The 21,938-nt window shown below is 46.0% G+C and overlaps 1 protein-coding gene and 1 long non-coding RNA gene across 11 annotated transcripts in view; one reads left to right on the top strand and one right to left on the bottom strand.

The window, feature by feature from the left end:
* The window catches only part of BBS4 (Bardet-Biedl syndrome 4), a 100,132-nt gene that overhangs the window by 71,065 nt on the left and 7,129 nt on the right, over positions 1 to 21,938 (top strand). For all 10 annotated transcript variants that reach the window (XM_077829216.1, XM_077829213.1, XM_077829209.1 and 7 more), the window contains 9 exons: positions 2,297 to 2,350; positions 7,080 to 7,207; positions 8,740 to 8,794; positions 10,203 to 10,271; positions 11,470 to 11,622; positions 11,774 to 11,945; positions 13,171 to 13,240; positions 18,315 to 18,456; positions 19,536 to 19,746. In XM_077829216.1, the coding sequence (XP_077685342.1) occupies positions 2,297 to 2,350; positions 7,080 to 7,207; positions 8,740 to 8,794; positions 10,203 to 10,271; positions 11,470 to 11,622; positions 11,774 to 11,945; positions 13,171 to 13,240; positions 18,315 to 18,456; positions 19,536 to 19,746 (1,054 nt within the window). The remainder of the gene's footprint in view (positions 1 to 2,296; positions 2,351 to 7,079; positions 7,208 to 8,739; positions 8,795 to 10,202; positions 10,272 to 11,469; positions 11,623 to 11,773; positions 11,946 to 13,170; positions 13,241 to 18,314; positions 18,457 to 19,535; positions 19,747 to 21,938) is intronic.
* On the bottom strand, positions 13,466 to 17,323 carry LOC144271694 (uncharacterized). Its single transcript, XR_013347401.1, has 2 exons — positions 15,837 to 17,323; positions 13,466 to 13,609 (listed from the first exon to the last, which is right to left on the bottom strand). It is a non-coding gene; the product is annotated as an uncharacterized LOC144271694 (long non-coding RNA).

Below are 21,938 nucleotides of genomic sequence, written 5' to 3'. Positions count from 1 at the left end.
GATAGATATGGGAAGCACCTGTCCAGCCCAGAAACCCTCCAGTACCACTGACATCCTATGGGTAATTGGGTAACTTGTTCCAGTGGTACCCAAACTAGTGCAAAACCACCCCCAAATAACCAATGGGCTGCACTGAGTGATGTCTGTTTTTGCAAAATTCAGGACCACTGTTACAGGACTAATAATAAATAAAACCCTCCCAACTAGTAGAAGAGCTGAAAGAAGAGATCTGCAAAGAGCAATGAGTGTAAAGTGAGCTGGTGGGAGGTAAGGAAAGAGAGAGGTTGTGGTTCACAGCTCCTTGAGAAAGAGTCTCCAAGGGAAGTGCTGTGTTTCTGCACATGGGCTCTCATGCTGCAAGCCATTGATCATATGCATGCTTAAAACAAAGTATATCGGGCCTGATTCCCAGAGGCTCAAGCACCATTGACTTCATCTGTGCCTTTAGGTGCTCAGCACTTCTATAAATTAGGCCCAATATGTGTGGGTATTTGGTACCACTCTCTCTTCTTCCACCCACTCTGTGCTGAACAGCAAGTACAACTTTTACCTGGAGCTGTGCAAATGATGGACGTTTCAGGTCACTGGCAATTCTGAAAAATCTAAAAATAGTTTCAGGTCAAATCAAAACGAAAGTGTTTTTTAAAAATTTTTGATGAATCAAAGAGTGTTTTAAAAAAGTAAATGAATAATTTGGGGTTGAACAAGATGTTTCATTTTGACAAAATTGCAATGTTTCAACGTAAACAAAAGATTTTGACGTAGACCAATATTAAACCTTTTTGATAGTTTGTTTTAAAATAAAAATAAAGGAAATTTCTACATGCAAGTTGTTTCTAACTGAAAAATCAAAACGTTTTGATTTTTTTTTTTAAATTTTGTTTTTTTCCCACCAAAACAATTTGGCAAAACCAGCCGTAATTTGGGAAACATTTTGGGGTCTTCGAATCTGCATTTTTACCTGGAAAATGTTTCGGCCAAAAATTGTCACCCAGCTCTGCTTTTATCAAATGGATTGCCTTTCAACCCCATCCTTTCCTAAGGGTAGGTCTGCACTGTAGTTGGGAGATGTGATTGCAGCCTGTGTAGATCCACCCCAGCTATCTTTGGCCTAGCTAGCTCGAGTAGCAATAGCAGTGATGCCACGGCAGTAGGAACAGCAGCTGCATCCTAGGCGGGTGGCGCTAGCTCATGCAGCTGCCCATGCTGCTGCAGCTTCACAGCTGTCGCTCCTTGAGCTGGCTTTGATCTAGCTAAATTAAAACTAGTTTGAGTATGTCTCCAAGTACTGCAAATATACCTCCTGATTGCAGTGTAGTCCTGCCCTAAGTAAACAAACTATCTGTGGCATGTGCTGGGCATGGCTTTAAACCTATGGTTTACTACCCCGTCTGGCAGGCATGGACAGGTATCTCCATAACATGCTCAGTGCTGGAGTCAGAGTTGATACTTCCACTTTCCTTGTATGGAAGCACCCTACCAACTTAACCCAGCCTTGAGTTGCGCTTTGTGTCTTTACCATTCTTCACAACTGGAGGGGTTGTATGTAGGAGAGGGCCATTCTGTTGTGATAGGAGGGTAAAATATTTCATAGACTGCATTCTCCCTGCTAGAGATCTACCTAGTGCACGTAGAGAATTTCTACACTGGTAAAGTGGGGTACGTTATTAGCAGAGGAAGAAGGGAAACTTGTGGGGGTGCTCTGCTGCTTGGCATAGCTCCTCCCATCCCCGAAAAGACAGCATGTAGCTTGTCTGTTAACAAATTCTTAGCCATGAACTGGATGGGTGTAAATGTTTCCTATGGTGCCACCAGCATAGTTAGGATGCTGAAAGGATCCCAGCCTCTCTGGTATAGGACCTGTATTCTGGTCAGCTAGGCCCACTTTCCAATTGTGTCCAGTTGGGCCAAAATTTCACACACATCCCCTGAATCATGGGGTTTATCATAGGCTAGGGATGTTTTGAGAACGCCTCTTGGTATAATAGAGGTCACATGTGATAGGTTCATATCTCCCCACTGGGAATCCAGTGCAGTCTCAGCCAAGTATATATCCCTTTGCACAGGCCTTCCCTCTTTTGTCCTCACTGCTCTCTTGCTGTCACCTCCCCTGGGATGCTCACTTCTTTATGCTGAGGATAAAGCCAAATAGATTATCAAAATGGCTGAAGTGTAGCGAGTTCTCTGAACTACAAAGTCCATGGAGGTTCCCATCCAAACCAATAACTGTTACTAGTCTCTTTCTGATTATCCAGTGCCAAGTTCACCCTTATGCAGCTTTTTCCTTTATATGTAGGAGATCTGCCACAACTTGGGCGTGTGCTACATGTACCTGAAGCATTTCAACAAGGTAACTCAAGTTCTTGTCTTGTCCAAACAAATCACTGAGAGCCTGTCTACATGGTGTGGCAATGCGCACCAGATGGGTGTGAATTCTAATGTGCACCAACGTGTTGTCACTAACTAGTCCATGTAGACCCTGCAGGTGTGCGCTAAAACTTCTCACATTAAGGAAGTTTTAGCACCAGCAGGGTTTACACAGGCCAGATAGTGTGCAACAGAATTCACGTGCTGTAGAATTCACACCCCTCTAGTGCACATTATCCCACCATATAGACAAGCCTTAACACATCACTAGAGACCTGATTCTCTTTTCAGTAGTTTTACTGATAAAGGGATCACGTACAGTCAGGTTAGTTTCTTAGCTGTTTCAAATGTTTGATCTGTTGTGATAATCGGGTCTACAAATTTACCCTAATTGGAGCTCAACTATAAGAAGTGAGTGAAAGTTTTATAAAATGTCACAATACCAATAAATGTTGATGGGAAAAGGTACAAAATGGAGAAACAAATCTGAATTAGTCCACACAAAATGGCCTATTGACATACCTCAAGGATTGTTGAGATCATGCCTAGTAAACAAGAGAAGTGTGGGACTGGAAATCCGTGAACCAAAATAGGTCTGTCGGAAATTAGGCCTTTTTGGTGGACAAAATAACAACGGGCTAATCTGCCCATCACTTGACTTTTGGGTTTCTCAAAAAGAGACTTTGAGAGATGAAAATGAGCAGAGTGGCTACCACAATGCTGGCTGACAGACAGGGAAGGAGCAAGTTTCACTATCATGGCTGCCATCCCCACTGTCTCCGGGGTCCCCAGACTTTCTTCATCCTAATCCTGAGAGATGCCTGACCAGTCCGAGCCAGAAAGAGGGAGCCGGATGACACTGCCACCTCCATCGGCTCGGCTAAATCTCTACCTGGGATGTGAGACTTCATCTGCCCCACACCCTTTCTTGTGTGTTCTTTTCCTGACCCACCTTATTTCTTCTCTTTCCTATCTTTCTCCTTTTGCTTTATGTCGAATAAGAGTCTGGCTCAACTGGCCAAAACTGCATATTTTGCAACACTGCTGTAAATCTGTGACCACAAAGAGGCAGGTAAAAGCAATGCCCTAAATAGTATGATGCTGGTGCAAGTTTGCCAACTCTCTCAGTGGCTGATAAGACTGTGTGCTGGGCTTGTGTTTTTCCAGCAGTGAGGTTGTAAGTGAGAGTCAACACCAGAGACAGAAATTGTATTTCCTATCTTTGCTGTTTTTTTATTTCCCCTTCTATGTGTTTGTCTTGTTTTGCCTTCTAGAAAACAAGATCAGACTTTAATGACAACTCCAGTCCATCTCAACTAACTTGTCTTTTCCCCCAAAGGACAGTTATTACCATCTTTAATACAGTCTAGGCAACTGTCAATCAAAGCAGAGTTTTCTTCTAAAGACTCTCTACAGCTAAAGGGAAAGGGAACAAGAGATGTTAAAATGAAAGCTTCACTTAATACTTTTCATTTCTAAAGCTTTAGCTGTTTTTTTCTCCTCTTTGTACCTGTACTGAAAGGTTACAAAGGATTTTTAATGGTGTGTTTACCGTGGCACTAAGCAGGCTCTATACCAAACCCCAAACCTTGTTTAAAACCGTTTAATGTTGCACAGTTAGGGTATATTTTTCTGTAGTATCTGACTGATGAATCTTGCCCATATGCTCAGGGTTTAGCTGATCGCCATATTTGGGGTCGGGAAGGAATTTTCCTCCAGGGCAGATTGGAAGAGGCCTGGAGGTTTTTCGCCTTCCTCTGTAGCATGGGGCACAGGTCACTTGCTGGAGGATTCTCTGCTCCTTGAAGTATTTAAACCATGATTTGAGGACTTCAATAGCACAGACATAGGTGAGAGGTTTTTTGCAGGAGTGGTGGGTGAAATTCTGTGGCCTGCGTTGTGCAGGAGGTCAGACTAGATGATCATAATGGTCCCTTCTGACCTAAATATCTATGAGTCTATATTTACACTGCATTTAAACACCCACAGCTGGCCCATGCAAGCTGGCCCAGGCTGTGGAGCTGTAAAATTGCAGTGTGGACATTTATGCTTGGGCTGAAGCCTGAGCTCTGGGACCCTGCGAGTGGGGAGGGTGTTTAATTGCAGTGTAGACATACTCTGAAGGTCATGTTAACACTTTTGATTCTTTGGGCCTATTTATTCCACCTATGTTAATCCAACAGAGCTCTCTGTTTATAAACTCACAAGAGCAGCTACATCAGTAAAATTCTGGCATTCAGCCCTTTACAAATCAGCCACTAATGAGTCCGTAACTAACAGATGTATCCCCTGGCAGTGTGCAGAGTGAAATGAGGTTTGGAGGTGGCCAAAAGGGGATGGTGTAAGCCTCTTAGACTCTGTCTAAACTAGACTTCTTGGTCATGCTGTAACTCAAGATTGACACTTCATTCAAGTTAACCAGCAGGACTATAAATGAAAATGTGGACATCTTCCCAAATGTTGGTGGCTCACTCTAGGCTAAGCCATAGAATAAACTTCATTTCCTGTTTAAAAGCAATGTGGGGTGTTTATATTTGCCATTGCAGTTGTGGGAATTAACTTGAGTAAACTGGCAACCAGTGAATTTGGGTTACAAAGCGACCAAGAACTCTAGTCTAGACAGGATCTGACAGGTCTTGTCTGAACTAGGATTTTCCAGAGAGTATTTCCATTTTTCAAAGAAGTCTTCTAGCCATTCGGAGATGACCCCTAGAGTTTGCCTGTCTAGCTGGATAACAAACCATGCTCTGACACCAGGGGATGCTCCTCCTGTCTTGGAGCCTTTTACAAAGGTGTAGATGAGTTTCTAGCCTCATGGAGGTGGTTATAACTCATGGGATGTACCTTCCTGAAGATGGAAATGGTGTAAGGCCCAAATCCTGGCCCCAGCATATGGTCCAAGCAGCTGGGCTCAGTGGTGGGAAGTTCTCAGGGGCTGAGAAAGGGCTCTGCACAGGGCTGAGGGCAGGATTTGGAGATTCCTTGTTGGAGGTAGCAAGGGGTCCTGTGCACTGTAGAGCAGCTGAGCTGGAGGGGCTCATCTTTTTCCCTGCCTCCATGGCAGGCTTGCTAGTGGTGCAGAAGCTACTCCCACAGGAAGCCTGGAGCAGAGGTCACAGAGCAGCTCTGCTGCTGTGGAGTGGCTGGATGGAGGTGGATGCATTGGCAGTGCTTTTGGGGCTTAGCAACTAATAAAAGAACACCTAGGAAATTTGAAATTGGACTCTTGATCCCCTTGCACTCCCTCCAAATATGTCATTTCATGCTACTCACTTAGGTGTCACTGCATGGCTTCCCCTGATGAGAACTGAGCTGCTGGTGTTGATTTTGTGAGGTGTCTGTTTTAGATGGAAAACACAGAATTTCAAGGGAACGATTGGTTCCCAATTTGATCTCCCCACTCCCTGCCTCTAAAAATGTAAAAATTCCCTTACTAATCAATCCCTAGCAGAGAGAAAATATTGTCTGCTGCCTCAAGTGGGAGCTGTATTCGTCTTAAAATCAGTATTGAATTACACAATCTAAGTGCACCATCAAGCAGGGTGGTGGACTCACTGTATCTGTTACAGTCCGCATCACAGCAAGGTTGTAGTTAGGTCAGGCCTCCTTTAAAACTGCTTCTGTTAAGAATACTGCAGTCTTTGTATTGAGCTCATACTTAGAGCCCTGCATGGATACAAAATTTGTATCTGCATCCGATCCACAATCTGCAAATATGGTCCGTGGATATCTGCATCCACAGATTTGCAGGGCTCTACTCATACACCTTTCCCTATCATTGCAAAGCAACAGCGAGATGTTTAGAAGGTAGGTCCATATCTGTGACCTGCCATCTGTGATGATGTCCCTTCATTCATTTGGCTTATGGGGAAAATATAAGTATATCAGAATACTTTTGAAAGAAAAAGGTATCTCAAATTGGGGACCAGTTAGCCTATAAAGTGTCCCATTAGTCTGACAGCCTTACCTCTGGGGAGCGCATACTTTTTACATAACATCACATGGACCTATAAAATATAATGAAGCCTGTGGAGACGGCTGGCTGTTTAACATTTGCTGGTAATGAATATCCAGTACTGCATAAATCCTTTTCTGTCTTTTACCTTGTCAGCATCTCTTCTTTTAATGTGCCATGTGCTAGAAAGCTGCAAACTTTTATTGCCCTCCCACTGACTCAGCTTGGGAGGAAGAGGAAGATGTTACAGTAATAAGAGTTTGGAAGTGTTCCCCATTGGAGGGGATTTACGTGTGCCTGGCTAGAGCTGTTGAATTCTTTCTGCATTTACATGGCAATCCTGGCTCATTGCTAGCATGAGCATTTTGCAGTGAAGTGAACTGTAAATGCATATTTTAAGGGAACAAACTTAGCAGCCCCCAAGGGATCTCGGATACTGTACAGGAACAAATGGGCCTCTGTATCTCTCTTGGCAGATCAATATGTTTTGCTTTGACTTCAAGTGCTCGGCTTTGAAGTGCTCTCCCTAAAAACCCATGACTCCTGTTGCAGAGCTCATTTCAACAACCACCTCATAGGTTGGGCCTTTATAATAAGATTCTTCAAACTTGGCTGGAGCCTTTGATCCCTTTTCCCTCCATGTAGTAACACGAGGGTTGGTTCTCACAGCTGACAGCTTTTGGGTCATTGCTTCACTGTCAACTCTGCAACCACATTGATTTTACTCTCTCTGTTCTGTGTGTGGTTTTGTGTGTAGGCAAAAGACCAGCTGAACGATGCCTTGCAGCTCAACAGGCATGATCTGACATACATGATGCTGGGAAAAATTCACCTGCTGCAAGGGGAGACCGACAAAGCCATTGAAGTCTATAAGAAAGCAGTGGAGTAAGAATTTCATCCCCCCACCTCTTTAGGAGAATTTTGACTGGTGAATTCAGGAATGTGTCTGATGATTTTAAAATGACAATGCTCCTGGGCAGATCTGGGATTTCCCATCTGTGTGACCATCTCTGATCTTGGCTGCAGTACTCTTACTCCAGCTGACAATGTGTCAGGGATAGAGGTACCTCTTTGAAGCCCTTGCCAAGAGAAGAGTGGAGCCCTTGCCAAGAAATGAATGGAGGTGCTGGGAGCAAATGTATACAAAATCAACTTCTCCAGTCCCATGATTCATGTGCTAAAGCCTGAAACACAGAGCTGAATGGTTGCTGCTCACGACTGTCACAGCTTTACTGTTGGCAAGAGCAGTGAGCAATCAACAGCCATTTTGAACTTACTGGATTGTTATATACTTCACTGGGTGAATTTTTGATGCATGAAAGTGAGGATCTAATAGCCTGGCTAGAGCCAGGCTGGTGCTGTAAGTTTTCCAGCCCAGTCCCTCAATCCTGATCTGCATTGTCCCACACCAGCTAAATTAGCAGTGGTTTTGCATAGTGGACAGATGTCCAGGAAAGAAAATTGGCAGTTACTGCTGCTCATTGGAACTGTGCATACAGCTAGTCTGAGCTAAAGCATCCTATTAGTTTTGTTACCCCATCCTCTCCTGTTTCTCATCCCCGTCGGCGGTGGTGTAATTTATTATTTGTATTATCATACCCAAACAGAGAACAAAAAATGTTACAACCTAATATGCCTTGCCTGTTGTAGATTCCAAACTGAGGAAGGGACAGTCCTTGCTTTATCCTTGTACAGCACTTTGTACAACGGGATTTCAACCTGGTTGAGACCTCTAGGTGTTAGCACAATGCACCTTCCAAACTGGGGTGTGGAACCTAACTCTCTGTATAAGCAGCTAGTTCATTAGTATGTGGTGTCCCCAATCTGCTTTTTCTCTCTTTGCTGCTCATTATTTATTATTTGCTTGAAAGGCCTTGAAAATGTGGAGCCTTTTTAAAGAGCCTACAAAACTGTACATGAGGTAGAGTTAGAGATGAGGGCTTGGGAATCATAAACTGCAATTGAAAATACATGACACATTCATTGTAAGTGTCCATTTGGGGTGAGTCTGTCTTGTTCTCAGTTCAGCTGAATGGGGTAGTGTAAGTTACCCATCAGCCACAAAGCTATTGCCTGCATTCTGCCTTGGGAAAGGTGATCTTGTGGTTAAAACAGATCTGTTTCCAGCTCTGACAGTGATTTTGAGATCTTAAGCAAGTCATTTAACCTCCTGCACTTCAGTTTACCCACATAAAATATTACCTACTTCCCAAAGGGGCATGAGGAGTGATTAATTTTTGTAAAACATTTTGAGGTGCTCAGATATAACATGTGGTGGTGAAGGTGATATTATTAGTTGGTTATATTTGCAGTAGTAACAGGGATATTTCTTACATTGAGTGGAGTCTCAGGGGTTCCACACTTCACCTTGTATTAGTACTGCCAAGAATTGTAAAACTTTGGGTTTTGTATTTCAGGTTTTCTCCAGAAAACACAGAGCTCCTTACGACCCTGGGTTTACTCTATTTGCAGGTACAAAACACTGCTGGCTACTATGTGGACCTAATTATATTTTAAATGGCTTGGCAGTTGCATATGGAGTAAATTTCTATTCATCTCCATGTGAGTTTGACATATTTCTCAAAAGGGCACATCAGACAAGATGGAGCTTGCTCCTCTGTCTCTTCTTTTCTCATTTGGCTCCTGAAGGGAAGTAACTTGATTTCCTAGTTCTGAGCCAGAGCAGGAATTCTATTTGGCTATTGCCCTAATTGTGTCACTCACTCTTCCAAGTACAGTAAAACATGACTAGTCATTACCTTGTTTCTGGGGAAGGAGCTTAGTGAGTTATTCTCTTAGAAAAGCAGCCATGAAATTGTTTAACACTAATGCACCTTGGAGAAAATCGGAATTGATTTAAATAACACAGGCACGTTTATCATTAGGGACTTGGGTCATGAGCAAAAGATCATCTGTCTCCCAAATTACCTCCTCATTGCAGTATTTGGTACAGCTGTCATCCTTTGCTGAAGGGGGCTGCAGGCCAAGATTGAAGGACATCAGTAGAGCTGTGGAGGGAGCAGGAGAGGCAGAGCAAAGTATGGTGCCTGGGCAGAGTAGCATGGGCAGAAACTTGCACAACTGTCCACACTGTGACTTCGCTTTTTTGTGGTGTATCACATCCCTGGACTCCAAAATTCATTCCAAATACCTTGCCAGTCTTGATTGTCTCCATGAGTCACAGCAGGGGTTAGACGCCTTCTGTTAATAGGCACTGGTGCAGTTGTGGGGGAAGGGGAAGGTAATGGAGTTTGAATAAATTCATGGACCAACATGAGACACCATGGGTTGAATTTATATCTTAATTATACCAGTGCAATTCCTGAGTATCTCCATTGAAGCCAGTGGGACTTAAGCATGTGGTCAGGGTTAGCTTCACTTCTGTATGGGCCTGCAATGCTGCTGAGCACTCTCAAGTCCCATTTACTTCAGTTGTTGAGGGCAGTCTAAGCAGATAGACTTTGGGGCATTTCTGTCCAGGGAAGGGTGCTGTGGAGGGCATGGGGAGGGAGAAAAAGTGGTCAGGGAATCTGTGCTGTGGCTTATAGTGCTCAGGAAGTCAGTCCCTGCTCCTTTGTAGAAAAAACTCTCCAGATAGTTCTTATTCCCCAACACAAACTATATAGAAATCTAGTTTCTGGGCTAGACAGTCTGCGTTGGGTTGAGTTGTGTTCCCTCTGTTATCAGAGGAATCCATTTTGTTCCAGCTGGTTGTGGATTGTGAAGTAGGAACACTGCACATGTGAGAGTGTAACTGCAACAGAATAAAGCTAACTTTTATGAATCCCTTACTTTAAGTGATAACCAAAAGCACTGTTTGTTATCTGAACATTTAACCCTTCTGGGCCTGCATTTCTGACACTCCTTTGTTTTTTCCCAGCTTGGGGTTTATCAGAAGGCATTTGAACATCTTGGAAACGCACTTACATATGATCCCACCAATTATAAGGTACCATGAGGAATATATACTAGCCAATTTAGTGATGACATTAGGCCTGTAAAAACTAATTCTTGAGTAAAATATCCCCAGTACCAGAGCATGGGCTGAGAAGGAGGCCAAGGTCCTAAAAAGCTTGTTCCAAAATGCATTTCTGTGACCTCCATCTGATGGGGATAGAGGATATTATCTATGGGGCCTGTTTGCTTTTAATGGAAAGTTTCATATATTTTTCATAGAAGAATTTTTAACAAATGGAAATTACTTTTCTCTAACCTATTACTTCAAACTGTTGCAATTCATCACGAGCACTGTGCACCACATTCCTGGGAATTCAGTATACCTTTGCGACTTTCTGGAGCAGAGCACAGACACAAGTGAATAAGGATGGTGTGGTGGAACATCACTCCTTTGCTAGTCTGCAAAGATCGTAATTCATACATGGTCTCTCTCCCAGCTATAATGGAGGGTAACTTTGGTCTAGCTAGTTGAGGATGAGATCTGAATAATGGGGATAATGTAAATCATTTTGAGATCTATGGATGGACAAGCAATGAATAAATACAAACCAAGTATTATTATGATGAAGACTACATTACTTTTCCAGACTCTACGCTAGCTCGCTGTGAAGTATTACAAATAATTTATTGGACAAATGTAGTTTAGTTTAAACTAAGTTAATTTTGGTGCAGTATCTTTGATTTTCTTTTTAATCACATATGTTCAGTAGTTTGCAGTGTCACCCTCAGCCAGTAGTGTGAACTGTCCAGGGTTTGCTGTACATGCCTTGGAGTTAAGGAATGTTTTCATCTCCCCTTAAGTTGCCCTGGGAAGGTTTCTGTTCCAGTTTGTCATATGAAAGAAATGATTAGTATCTGGACCTTTTCAGAACCCAGACTTCTGGAAGCTTTTATTGTGAATCACTGAAAGAGAATTAGCTAGTCAGGATGCAGCGTTTATTAGCCACCTTGATCAGGAAAGAGGATGTGGAAAGCATGGGACCCTTTCCCAATGCCCTGCCCTCTCCCAGCCAGGATGTAGATTTCCCAGTTGTTCTTACTTTGGAAGCCTCTAGCAGAGAGTTCCCCAAAGAGAATCTCCACTCAGACCATTGGTCTTGTTTTTAGTTTAATAACTTTGTAGCATTTTCTCCTCACCATGTTTGGGGAAGCCCAGTGCCTCAACCACTCACTGTCAAGCTCTTTTGAAGGCTATCTTGGCAGCTGGCAGTATGATGCAGACTCACGGAGATTTTGATGTAGCCCTCACCAAGTACAGGGTAGTAGCCCACACCATGCCTGAAAGCCCCCCATTATGGAACAACATTGGAATGTGCTTCTTCGGCAAGAAGAAATACGTGGCAGTAAGTGCCTGGTTCCCTTCCATTTCCATCTATATTTAATTTGATTTGTGTAAGAACAAATATAAAACAAGGATCCTCCCTCTGTGGCGGAGACTGGAGAAAGTCTTGTCCACTCAGGGTATGTTACTAGCAGTGTTGTTCCTCTTTGCAGGCTATCAGTTGCCTGAAGCGAGCCAACTACTTAGCTCCCTTTGACTGGAAGATTCTGTACAATTTGGGGCTAGTCCACCTGACAATGCAGCAGTATGCATCTGCTTTCCACTTTCTCAGCGCCGCTGTCAATTTCCAGCCCCGGATGGGAGATCTCTACATGCTTCTGGCAGGTAAATGACCCTTCCCTCCTGCCCTCTCCCCTTCCTCCTACCCCACAGAGCTGCATGAATATCATCTTTGGGAATATCAGATTTTAAGGTGGGAAAGCAAGAGGTGGTGCAAGTTGTTATCTGAGACTGGATAACTCAGCATTCTGGTATTCAGAAGTTTTTCACCAGCAGGTCATGGACTGGTTTGAAATCAGATCTTCAGTGACCAAAAGTCAATGCCTTCTCACTCACTGAAATACAGTTCTTGCTATAGACTAGTGACTACGTCCTCCAAACCACCATGGATGGTCCCAGCTTTTATGGGAGGACCATTGTGGGGTGATGCAGAGAAGCTTGCACTGGTGCTGCTCATGCAATGACTTCTGGGTTAGAGCACTGGGGTTTCTGTGGTATCCTCAGTCTGGCACTCCTCACCAGCACTAAATCCAAGGTTAGAAAAACTAGAAACTAGGCATTGCAACTCCAGTGGTTAGGGGATTGTGTACATTCAAGAGGGGGATTCACCTTGTTCTCCTCCCTACTCTGGCAGAGGCACTGGGAGATTAAACGATCTGGGTAACCTGCATAGAAGCCCTGACTTTGATCAGGTACCTTAATTGCAGGATGCCTAAAATCCAGACAGATCGCTAATGTCTCTCTTCTTTCTGGGACTGGGACTCAACTTCTGGTCTCATACACTTTAAGATCAGAAGGAACCATTGTGATCATCTAGTCTGACCTCCTGCACATTGCAGGCCACAAAACCTCAAACCCCTCCCCCCACACTCCTGAAATAGATCCATATCCTCTGACTGAGTTATTGAAGTCCTCAAATCATAGTTTAAAGACTTCAAATTACAGAGAATTCACCATTTACTTTCTTTACTGCAGTTGGCTGGGTGTGGGAAGTGTTCATAGTGGTGTTGATTTCTGCATACAAGCAAGGCATGCCGTGGAGTAGGCACAGCTGACTACAAAAATCTTGATTGACAGGTTTAATAGGAACCTTCCAACTCAAGAATGTATGTCCCATGCTAGTTAAAGAGTTTAAAATCAGTTCCTGTGGAGGTGTCATTACTGTTCCTGATTCAGATGTAGGGGCTCCAAGAGCAGTGGAATAAAGCATTGACATTCAGAACTATCCTTTGCAAATAGGCTCTATGCCTGGGAAAGCAGAAAAGTCTATTTCAGAGGAGTGAATTATGTGCTAGCGAGCTTATTTGTGTTCCTGTGTTTCTTTGGACAGTGGCTCTGACAAACCTCGAAGATGTTGAGAATGCAAAACGATCCTATGAGCAAGCTGTAGCGCTGGACCAGTAAGTCTTAATCCTGATGGTCGTTTGGGCAAGCCACTTCCCCCCCACTGCTCATCTGTTTCCCTTTTTGTCCCTCTGGTCTCTTTCGATTGTAAGTTCTTCAGGGCAGGGGCCATTTCTCATTAGGTCTACGTACAGCACCTAGTGCAATGGAGCCCTGATCTTGGTTGGGGCTTCTAGACATTATGATAATACTGATAATAGGGCTATAACGAGAGCCTTCACTAATGGTAAACAATTTAATCTGTAATGGCAACAAGGTGAACCACACAGCACCAGTCTTTTAGTCTCTTCTCTCTACAGCCGGATGGCAGTGGTGACGGGTAGTTTTCCTCTATGGAGCCTTAGCAATGATGGAAGTTCCAAAGCCTATAAAAAGAACAGCAGGTTTTTAAACACGTTTCATATTTTAGTGCAGTTGTGCTCTGCAAAGTGACCGTGGAAACAGCCCCTCACTCAGCACATACGTATTGAGAGTTGACCTGCTCGCTTTAGTAGCAAAGTTCTTACTCCTGTTAGCCCTACACAGCACTGGGAGAGAGAGCTGGAGTCTCTTCCCACTCATGCATCAGCAGAATTGTTAACTGTGGTCAAATCATGTGGACAAATCCTGCCCTCAGTTTCCAATACAACCATGCAATCTCGTTGAAGAAATGGGGCCTGCATAATGTTACTTGTGAAAAGGTGTAGGGAGGAAAATCTCAGGCTGACTTAGGGAACCCAAGACTGTTTGAAAGCTCATAAACTGAGCACGTTTAGACAGGAGTTATTGAGAGACAAGATACACAGTTCCCCACTGTGCTTTTTTTACTGAGTTGCTTTTCAGAGTAAAACTGCACCTTTGCCAATAACATGTCATTGGTAACTTGTGAACACCCCTACAATAAGGGAGCATGCTGCATGTATGAAACAAACATTCACACCAGATTCACTGCCCACCAAGTCCTTTTTTCTTTCTCCTAGCTTTCAGAATTTAAGCCCTCTGTGATTTGTCAGGGGATCAGATGAGTTAAGGAGCGCATTCAGGCTGCTTGGTACTGTGTTTTGTGGGTAGATCAAAGCGCATGAATTAGAATTCAGCTTTACAAATGTTGCCTAACTACCTGGCACTCTCATGATGCCGCAGCCATGTAGAATTAGCAGAAAAACAAAACCGCATCAAAGCTGACATTCAAACCAACGGCCATTGATTGCTGGGAGGCAAACTCAGGCTGTTTAAGCGTTGGATCTCTGTGGTTTGTTCAGTTGACATCCCTTGTACTTTCTCCAGTTATCCCATTCCCATGGGTATTCTCTTCTGGCATATCTCACACAGTTTGGCTGGGGAGATGACTACAGTTTCTGTTTCCATCTCCATAAATAATTTTTATAGCAGCAGCATATGATATTTTCTCTGGGTGCCAGACTGAAGTCTGGAAAGAAAAGGACCTTGTGGGTGTCTTTATGAAAGAGGTCTCCTCTTTCTGACAGTGGCTAATATATGGGTCTCCTTTCTCCCATTGCTTCCTTAAGTAATGATTGTCCTACCTGTCCACTTCCTTCTCTGCTCTTTGGAGACGGCTCTTCTAAATCAGCTCTTGCCTACCCCCACCCCAGTGTTTTTTGCATAAAGGTTGTTCTCCAGGGTGTATCTATTTCCTGGGCTCTGACAGAGGCAGTGAGGTTTTTAGATGTGGGATCAGTGCTTTAGAAATAGTTTCTGTGTTAAAGGAAATTAATAAGTTAGGTCCTAAACGCAATCAGATCACCTTTTTAACAGTCTCCTTTGCTATAGCATTGTTGCATTGCTTACCCATGACCCATAGTCATGGCTTGCGTTCTCTCTAAGCTGCGTGGCCGCGCAGCTGCCTATTAAGTGACGTGCTGGCGCTCAGGACTGTGGCAGGGAGAGATGCCTCTCCCCAAGCCCCGGCCCTGCTGCGGCGCCCCTCCTCCTTCCCCTACCCAGCCCAGCCCTGGACCTTCTGCAGCCGGGGGACAGGCGCCTCAGCCCCGACCCAGCCTGGCCCTGGACCTACCGTGTCCAGGAGACATGTGCCCCTCCCCCAGCCCTGAGCAAGCCCAGCCCTGCCGTGGCCGGGGGAGAGGCACCTCTCCCCGCCATCCCAGGTGCTGCTGCAAGGAGAGAGAGCTGAGGGGAGTCCTCTTTCTCCACTGTAGCCCTGGGGAGCTCTAGTGCACCCCCAAACCTCTCATCCCCAGACCCACCTCAGAGTCTACACCCCCAGTCAGAGCCCTCTGCCCCACACCTCTGCCCCAGCCGAGAGCCCCTCATCCCCGGCTACACCCCAGAGCCCGCACCCCCAGCCAGAGCCCTCACACACCCCAACCCACACCCCCACCCCAACCATCTGCCCCAGTCATGAGCCTCCTCCAACACTCCGAAACCCTCGGCCCCACCCCACTAGATGAATTTTGTTATGTGCACCAATAGGAAGGTGATGTGTCACACATCACCTCCCTCTTGGTGCACATAACAAAATTTATTCTGCACATGGGTAGGAAAAATTAGAGGGAACACTGGTCATGGTCAGCACACAGTCTGATTTGCTGCTTATCAGACAATCTTCAAAGCTTCAGTCTCCAGCACTCGAACCTTTCACAAAGAGCGCGGCCTCTGTCTTGTAGAAGAGAGTAAAGGTACTGGTCTCCTTGGCCGGCACCAACAGCCTCTTTTCACACCAGGAATGGGTGCCAGCTTCCTGACACGACTTTATTGATCAGTGTTCAGAAGCACTGCGCACTTGCTCTGCATCTGTTGCGATAGGTGCAGATGGTTCATCCTTGCTCTTACATGCAAGGTCATCCTCCCTGGAGGAGAAGTACAACTATAAATTGTGCCTCTAATGCACTCACTTATTAGTGTTCCTCCCTTGGAAGGTGATTCTGATTCTAAAGAAGGCCTGGCCAAACACAGCCCATGGCCCTCTACCTCTCAGCCTGCAAGTCAGAATGAACTGCAAGCATCAGACCACTTGGATCAAGACAGAGCATTGCCTGCTGGGACTTGTTGTCTCAGTGGATCACCTGTTTGTACCCAAGAGGAGGCAGACACACTTTACTCAGTTTTCTACAAAGATAGTGCCGTGTTCAGACTCCTAGTGAGTTCTCAGTGCATCCCTCAGGCAAAATGTGGGAATCTCAGTTAGAATGTAAACCATGTTGTCTATTCAAGGAAGAAAGGGGACCCGGCCACTGACGTCCATACACCAACAGAGAGCAGAGGGAGTCAACTGTCTTGCTTATTTAGCTTGCCCACACAATTGGCACTGTCAGAGCACTGCAGGGACTGCTAGAGGGAAAGCTACTGCATGGGGTTTCTGTGCGTTACCTAAGAGCCTGGAAGCTTTGGAAAATGAGAATTTTGGGAGCCAAACTGCATTTCTGAAATAAACACGCAGCATTGCATCCAGAGAGTGATAGGACCGCACAGCACAGCACAGCACAGCACTCCAACATAGGGGAATGCCACATTCTTAACATAGTCCTTGCATGGAACTTCAACTTTTTGGGTAGAAGGGAAGGAAGATGGGAAAAAGGGATGAGAGAGCTTTGTTCTGCAGCATCCTGAGACTCTGCTGGCTTGTCAGACACTGTCAGTGGCATGTGTCAATTCCAGAACCTGGAACTGTGCGGCTTCACGCCACCAGCTTGTCTTGTCCCACAGTTGTGAGGAGAGAGCCCTTCTCCTGCAGATCTTCAGAGCGGCAGAAGCCTTATATGGATCAGAGTAGGGCTCTCCCAGCACAGTGTAAAGACCCACCCACCACTGAACCACTGTGCACATTAAGATTTGTGGGTGCTCAGACAAGGGGTCCATAGGATGCTTTCTACCTCCCCCTGTTGGCAAGCAGACTGACTTCACAGCTGCCAATTCACCCAGCTCCCCCGGGGCAGGGGATGGGAGACATGGAGGAGATTTGTGCAGAGGTGCCGCACAGTGCAGCTCGAAGTGCCACTTACAGGCACTTACTCCAGCTGCAGATCTGGACACACAAACACTTGGCCAACCAGGTTTAGGTTGGCGAAAGGGACTTTAGCAGGAGGCTAAGCAGTCGAAGGAGCCATTAACATTGAAACCAGGTTTACATGAAAAGAAAAGGAGTACTTGTGGCACCTTGGAGACTAACCAATTTATTTGAGCATGAGCTTCCGTGAGCTACAGCTCACTTCATCGGATGCAACATGAGCTGTAGCTCATGAAAGCTTATGCTCAAATAAATTGGTTAGTCTCTAAGGTGCCACAAGTACTCCTTTTCTTTTTGCGAATACAGACTAACACGGCTGTTACTCTGAAACCAGGTTTACATGGAATACTTCACTCGCTCGGTACACAAAGTTCACTGAGCACAAATTTCCCCACCAAACTGGTGGGTGCCTGCTGCCATTTTAGAGCAAGTTGTATACAACTGTGTACACAAACCCAGTTTGTGTTCATGGCTCCCCTGTCAGTCAGGCTTCCCCAGCTGCTTCCATAGCTACACACCTGCCAAGAAGCACAGAAGCTCACCCTGCCCTGGTGTTCTCTAGCAGCTCTGCAGCAAACCCCCTCTTAGCCAAAACACACTCATGCATGGCATCTCATTGGGGCCATTCCTGCACTCCACTGTAAGTGACCGCCCCAGCTGTTTGGTCTGTCGAGCTGGTCCCAAATGTTGCACAATTTTTTTGTGGGTGGGGAAAGTGTATTGTTTTTCCTACTTCAGTATTGCTGAACCAAATGTGCTCGGTCTTTCAAAAACAACTTGCTTTCCAGCAGAGATCAAGCATAGAGCATGTCAGCCTGAAAGGTTAGGAGCAGCGGAAACCAGGGGCTTCAACTAGGAACAGCTGAACAACCTTAACAGTAACACTAGAGCAATCTCACTGCATCGCTCTGAGCACTTGCTTCCCAGGAAGGTTTCCATGATCATATGCAGAGTACCTGGAGGCTGTTTGGTAGTGTGGGATCTCCAGCTTTGCTGGGTGTAGCCAGCTCGGCACAGTGCTAGTATCAGAATCAGTTCTCACCTGAGATTTAAGAATGTTACTCTTGGCAGTGTATGTTACTGATCCTGTGGGCTGTCTGCTGCAGGTGCAATCCCCTGGTCAATCTGAACTACGCTGTGCTGCTCTACAACCAAGGGGATAAGAAGGGAGCACTATGCCAGTACCACGAGATGGAGAAGAAGGTCAACTCCCTGAAGGAGAACAGCGCTCTCGACTTTGACCCTGAAGTATGTTAATAAGAACAGCCAGCTGGAAGCAAGTAGCTGGTGATCCCGTGCTGTAAGAGGACTTGTCCGCCTGGTGGCGTAATGTGCTGTACGGGGATGGAGTGCACTGACGTGTGGCACATTAATTGGTCTGTGTAGACCCTGCTGGGGCACACTGAAGGGTCCCTAACGGTTCTGGAGTGCACCCTTGCTGGGTCAGAACCGTTAGGGAACCTTCACTGTGCCTCAGGAGGGTCTGCATGGCACAATTAATGTGAACCTTTCAGTGCTCTTCAGAAACCACACCTCCGTACAGCATGTTAACCCACCATGTAAACAAGCCCTGAGTGGCATCCAGTGAGCAGGAGCGTCCCTATACCTTTTGGGACCTGAGTCCAGTTAATAGAGACTGCATCAGTTATCTAGACACACCTAGCCGGACCAGGTACCCAGTGAAAGCTACTTGCTTCCTCTCTGCTATTAAAATAGGCTTTTCAATCTATGAACAAAAAGTCAGGATTCTTTCTGAAACAAATAGATTATCAGAGCTGTGCTTCATTACAGCACTGCGCTAACCAGTTATGTGTAACTCCGCAATGTGTTGTGACACTGGAATCTGAGCTCATAGCTCCTGGTAAGAAACAAAATGCAGTGTCTACTTCTGGCTCCCATCCTCTGAGTTTGTGAGATTTGGGGAAGAGGTCAGTTACCTCATCTGAAAACTTCACAATCAGCTCCTCCTCACCCAGGTTTCTCAGGGCTGAGTGTAGAACTGTGGTGTAGTGCATTCTTTTTCAAGAAAGGCAGGCTGTGCACCTTCAGCGAGGGGCATCATTTACTCCTGTGCTCACCATCAGAGTGGAGGCCACTGTGAGTTGTCATCTCCTGTTGGGAAACCCTTACACTGTGTGTCATGTTCCCTTCGAGCTGACCACCGCCCTTGCTGTAAGCCCAGCTCTAGGGTGAAGCCGCTGCTAAAACCCACAGATGGAAGCTGAGGCATAGTGGTCCCTGCTTGGACAGGCACTGCTGCCCTGGCTCCTGCCGAAAGTGTACCTGGTGGTGATTTTCTCCTCTCTTTCTTTCTGTTGCACGAGAAGATGGTGGATGTGGCCCAGAAGGTGGGAGCTGCCCTTCAGGCAGGGGAGAGTCTAGTCTGGACTAAACCTGTCAGAGATTCCAAATCAAAGCAGCGAAACGCTACATCTAGCAAACCCTCCAGCACTCAGCAACCTCTGGGCTCAAACCAAGCCCTAGGTCAGGCCATGTCTTCAGCAGCTGGGTATGGGAAGACTATGCAGCTTTCTACAGGTAGGTCTCTTTTGCATCTCTGTATGGCATGAGAGGAGAGGGTGTTGGGATTAGCGGAAGAATTCACTGCCAAGTGGGCACATCTGTCCCACTCCCTGTACCCTGGATTATGGAGTATATTTAGCAAGACACTTACATGGTGGCACATATAGGCACAAGAACTTAGCATGTGACAAGACCAACTCCATGAGTTAAGTGTGTGTGGAACAAGTGTGTTCTTGCTATCGAGTACGAGCATTGCGTTATAGCGTAGTGCTCCCGTAAGGTTGCTGAAATCTAACCGTTTCTCTTCCTGCCCCAGCCATGCTGGCCAGTGTGTTACCATGAGATAAGTTTCCTCCCTTGGCTCTGGGAAGGAGGTGGTGTGAACAGTGGGATCCCTTGTCTTCATTCATTAGAAAACAGATGGCTGAGATTGGAGGGGGCAGAAGAGAGAGGCAGGCTCCTGGTAGAGGGGAGAAGAAGGAGGAGGGCCATCCTCTCATTCACAAAACAAACACTGGGTTGTTCCAGGTGACACTAGCAGCAGCCAGACCCCTCCCTTTTAGTGAGTTCCATCCTACTGCAGATAGAAAATAGAATAAAATCATCATCAGTCAACGGGCAACAGCGAGCCAGGCTACTCCTTGTTGAAGCTGTTGGGGCGTGTTCTGTTAATGTGGATGGAACAGTTGGTCCTGAAATGGCGTACACTCGCCTCTCACAAGCACCCCTGCTCGAGTGGGTGTGTGCCTGCAGTGTTCTCAATTTCTTCTGCTCACAGTGCCCCGTTGGCTGCTGTGCTCCTCAGGCCCTCTGGCCGAGTCTCACACTGTCCATGTGTGCAACAAAACCCCTTCCAGGGTACACAATCCCCAGTGTCCTGCAGCCCTCCCTGGGATCAGTCTTCTAAAACAGTCCAGCAGGGCCCATTGTGGTACCCTCAGTTGGTGTGTCCTCTGCAGCCCTCCCTGGGCTCAGTCATTAATCAGTCCAGCAGGGCTCATCACGGTACCCTCGCTTGATCCAGCTAGGTTGCAAGGCTCCTACTCTGGAACTAAGCAGTGCCCCAAGGGCTTCTTCCCTGGGGACTTCTTACCACTACTTGAGTCCTCAGTGACCCCAGCTTCCTGCTGAGCCACCCCTTTGGGCTCAGTTCACTGACCACAGCTCCCTGCTGAGTCAGTCGCAGTGCAGCTCCCTTCCCTGGGGTGCCACAGTTCTAATTCCCTTCCTTATGGTGTAGCCACTTTCCTCAGTGGCTGGTGGGGGGAACCCAGTCCCACCCAGTGTTCAGGTCCCAACCCAGGGAACCTGTTAAGTATAGCAGCCCCATGCTGCGTCTCTTTAGTAATTGCTGCTCTATTTCCCTGGGCCACTTCCCCGTGGCCCATAGTAGTTGAATCCCAGCAGCCAGCCAGAAGCTACTCCTTCCTCACTCCCCCAGTCCCTGTCAGCAGACTGATCTATCCAGCCCGCTGCCACTCTAGGCAGCTTGGAGGACCTTTCTGTTGCTCTTTTTTGGGGAGCAGGGCCACAAGGCCTCCAGCAGGGGGCCTCAGGGTCTACCTGGTCACTGGTCCCAAAGAGTCAAAGGTGTGAACATGACTCTGAAACTGTCCAACATGAAACAGCGTTAAACACGGATCAGTGTTTGACACACAGAGACCTCAGCCTGCCCAGTACCATGGCAAACACACCATTAAATGGCTTTGTAACCTTTCAGTAAAGATACAGAAAAAGAAGGAAAAGCAGTTAAAGCCTTTGAATTGTAAAGCATTAAGCAAGGCTTTCACTTTAACAATAGCCCTTTCCCTTTATCTGGAGAGCATTTTTAGAAGAGTTATCAACATGGTACTAACTGTCTTTTGGGGAGAAAAGAGAAGTTAGTTGAGCTGGGCTGCAGCTGCTGCTGTTGCTAAAGTCCAACCCCGTTTCCTAAGAAGACAAAACAGGACAAACACAGACAAAAGGAGACAGAAAAGAACAGCAAAGATAAAAATGCAACTTCTGTCTCTGGTGTTGACTTTCACTTGCAAACTCATTGCTGGAAAAACACAGGCCCAGCACATGGTCCCATCAGACACTCTGATACCTGGCCAACTTGTACCAGCCTCGGGCTGTTCAGGGCATTGCTTTTCATTGCCTCTCTGGGCACAGGCTCACAGCAGTGTTGCAAAATATGCAGTCTTGGCCAGCTAGGCCAAACTCTT

This window comes from Eretmochelys imbricata, chromosome 10, assembly GCF_965152235.1.
Source record: "Eretmochelys imbricata isolate rEreImb1 chromosome 10, rEreImb1.hap1, whole genome shotgun sequence".
In the NCBI taxonomy this organism is placed as follows: domain Eukaryota; kingdom Metazoa; phylum Chordata; order Testudines; family Cheloniidae; genus Eretmochelys; species Eretmochelys imbricata.
This window is presented reverse-complemented; position numbering and strand designations above follow the sequence as displayed.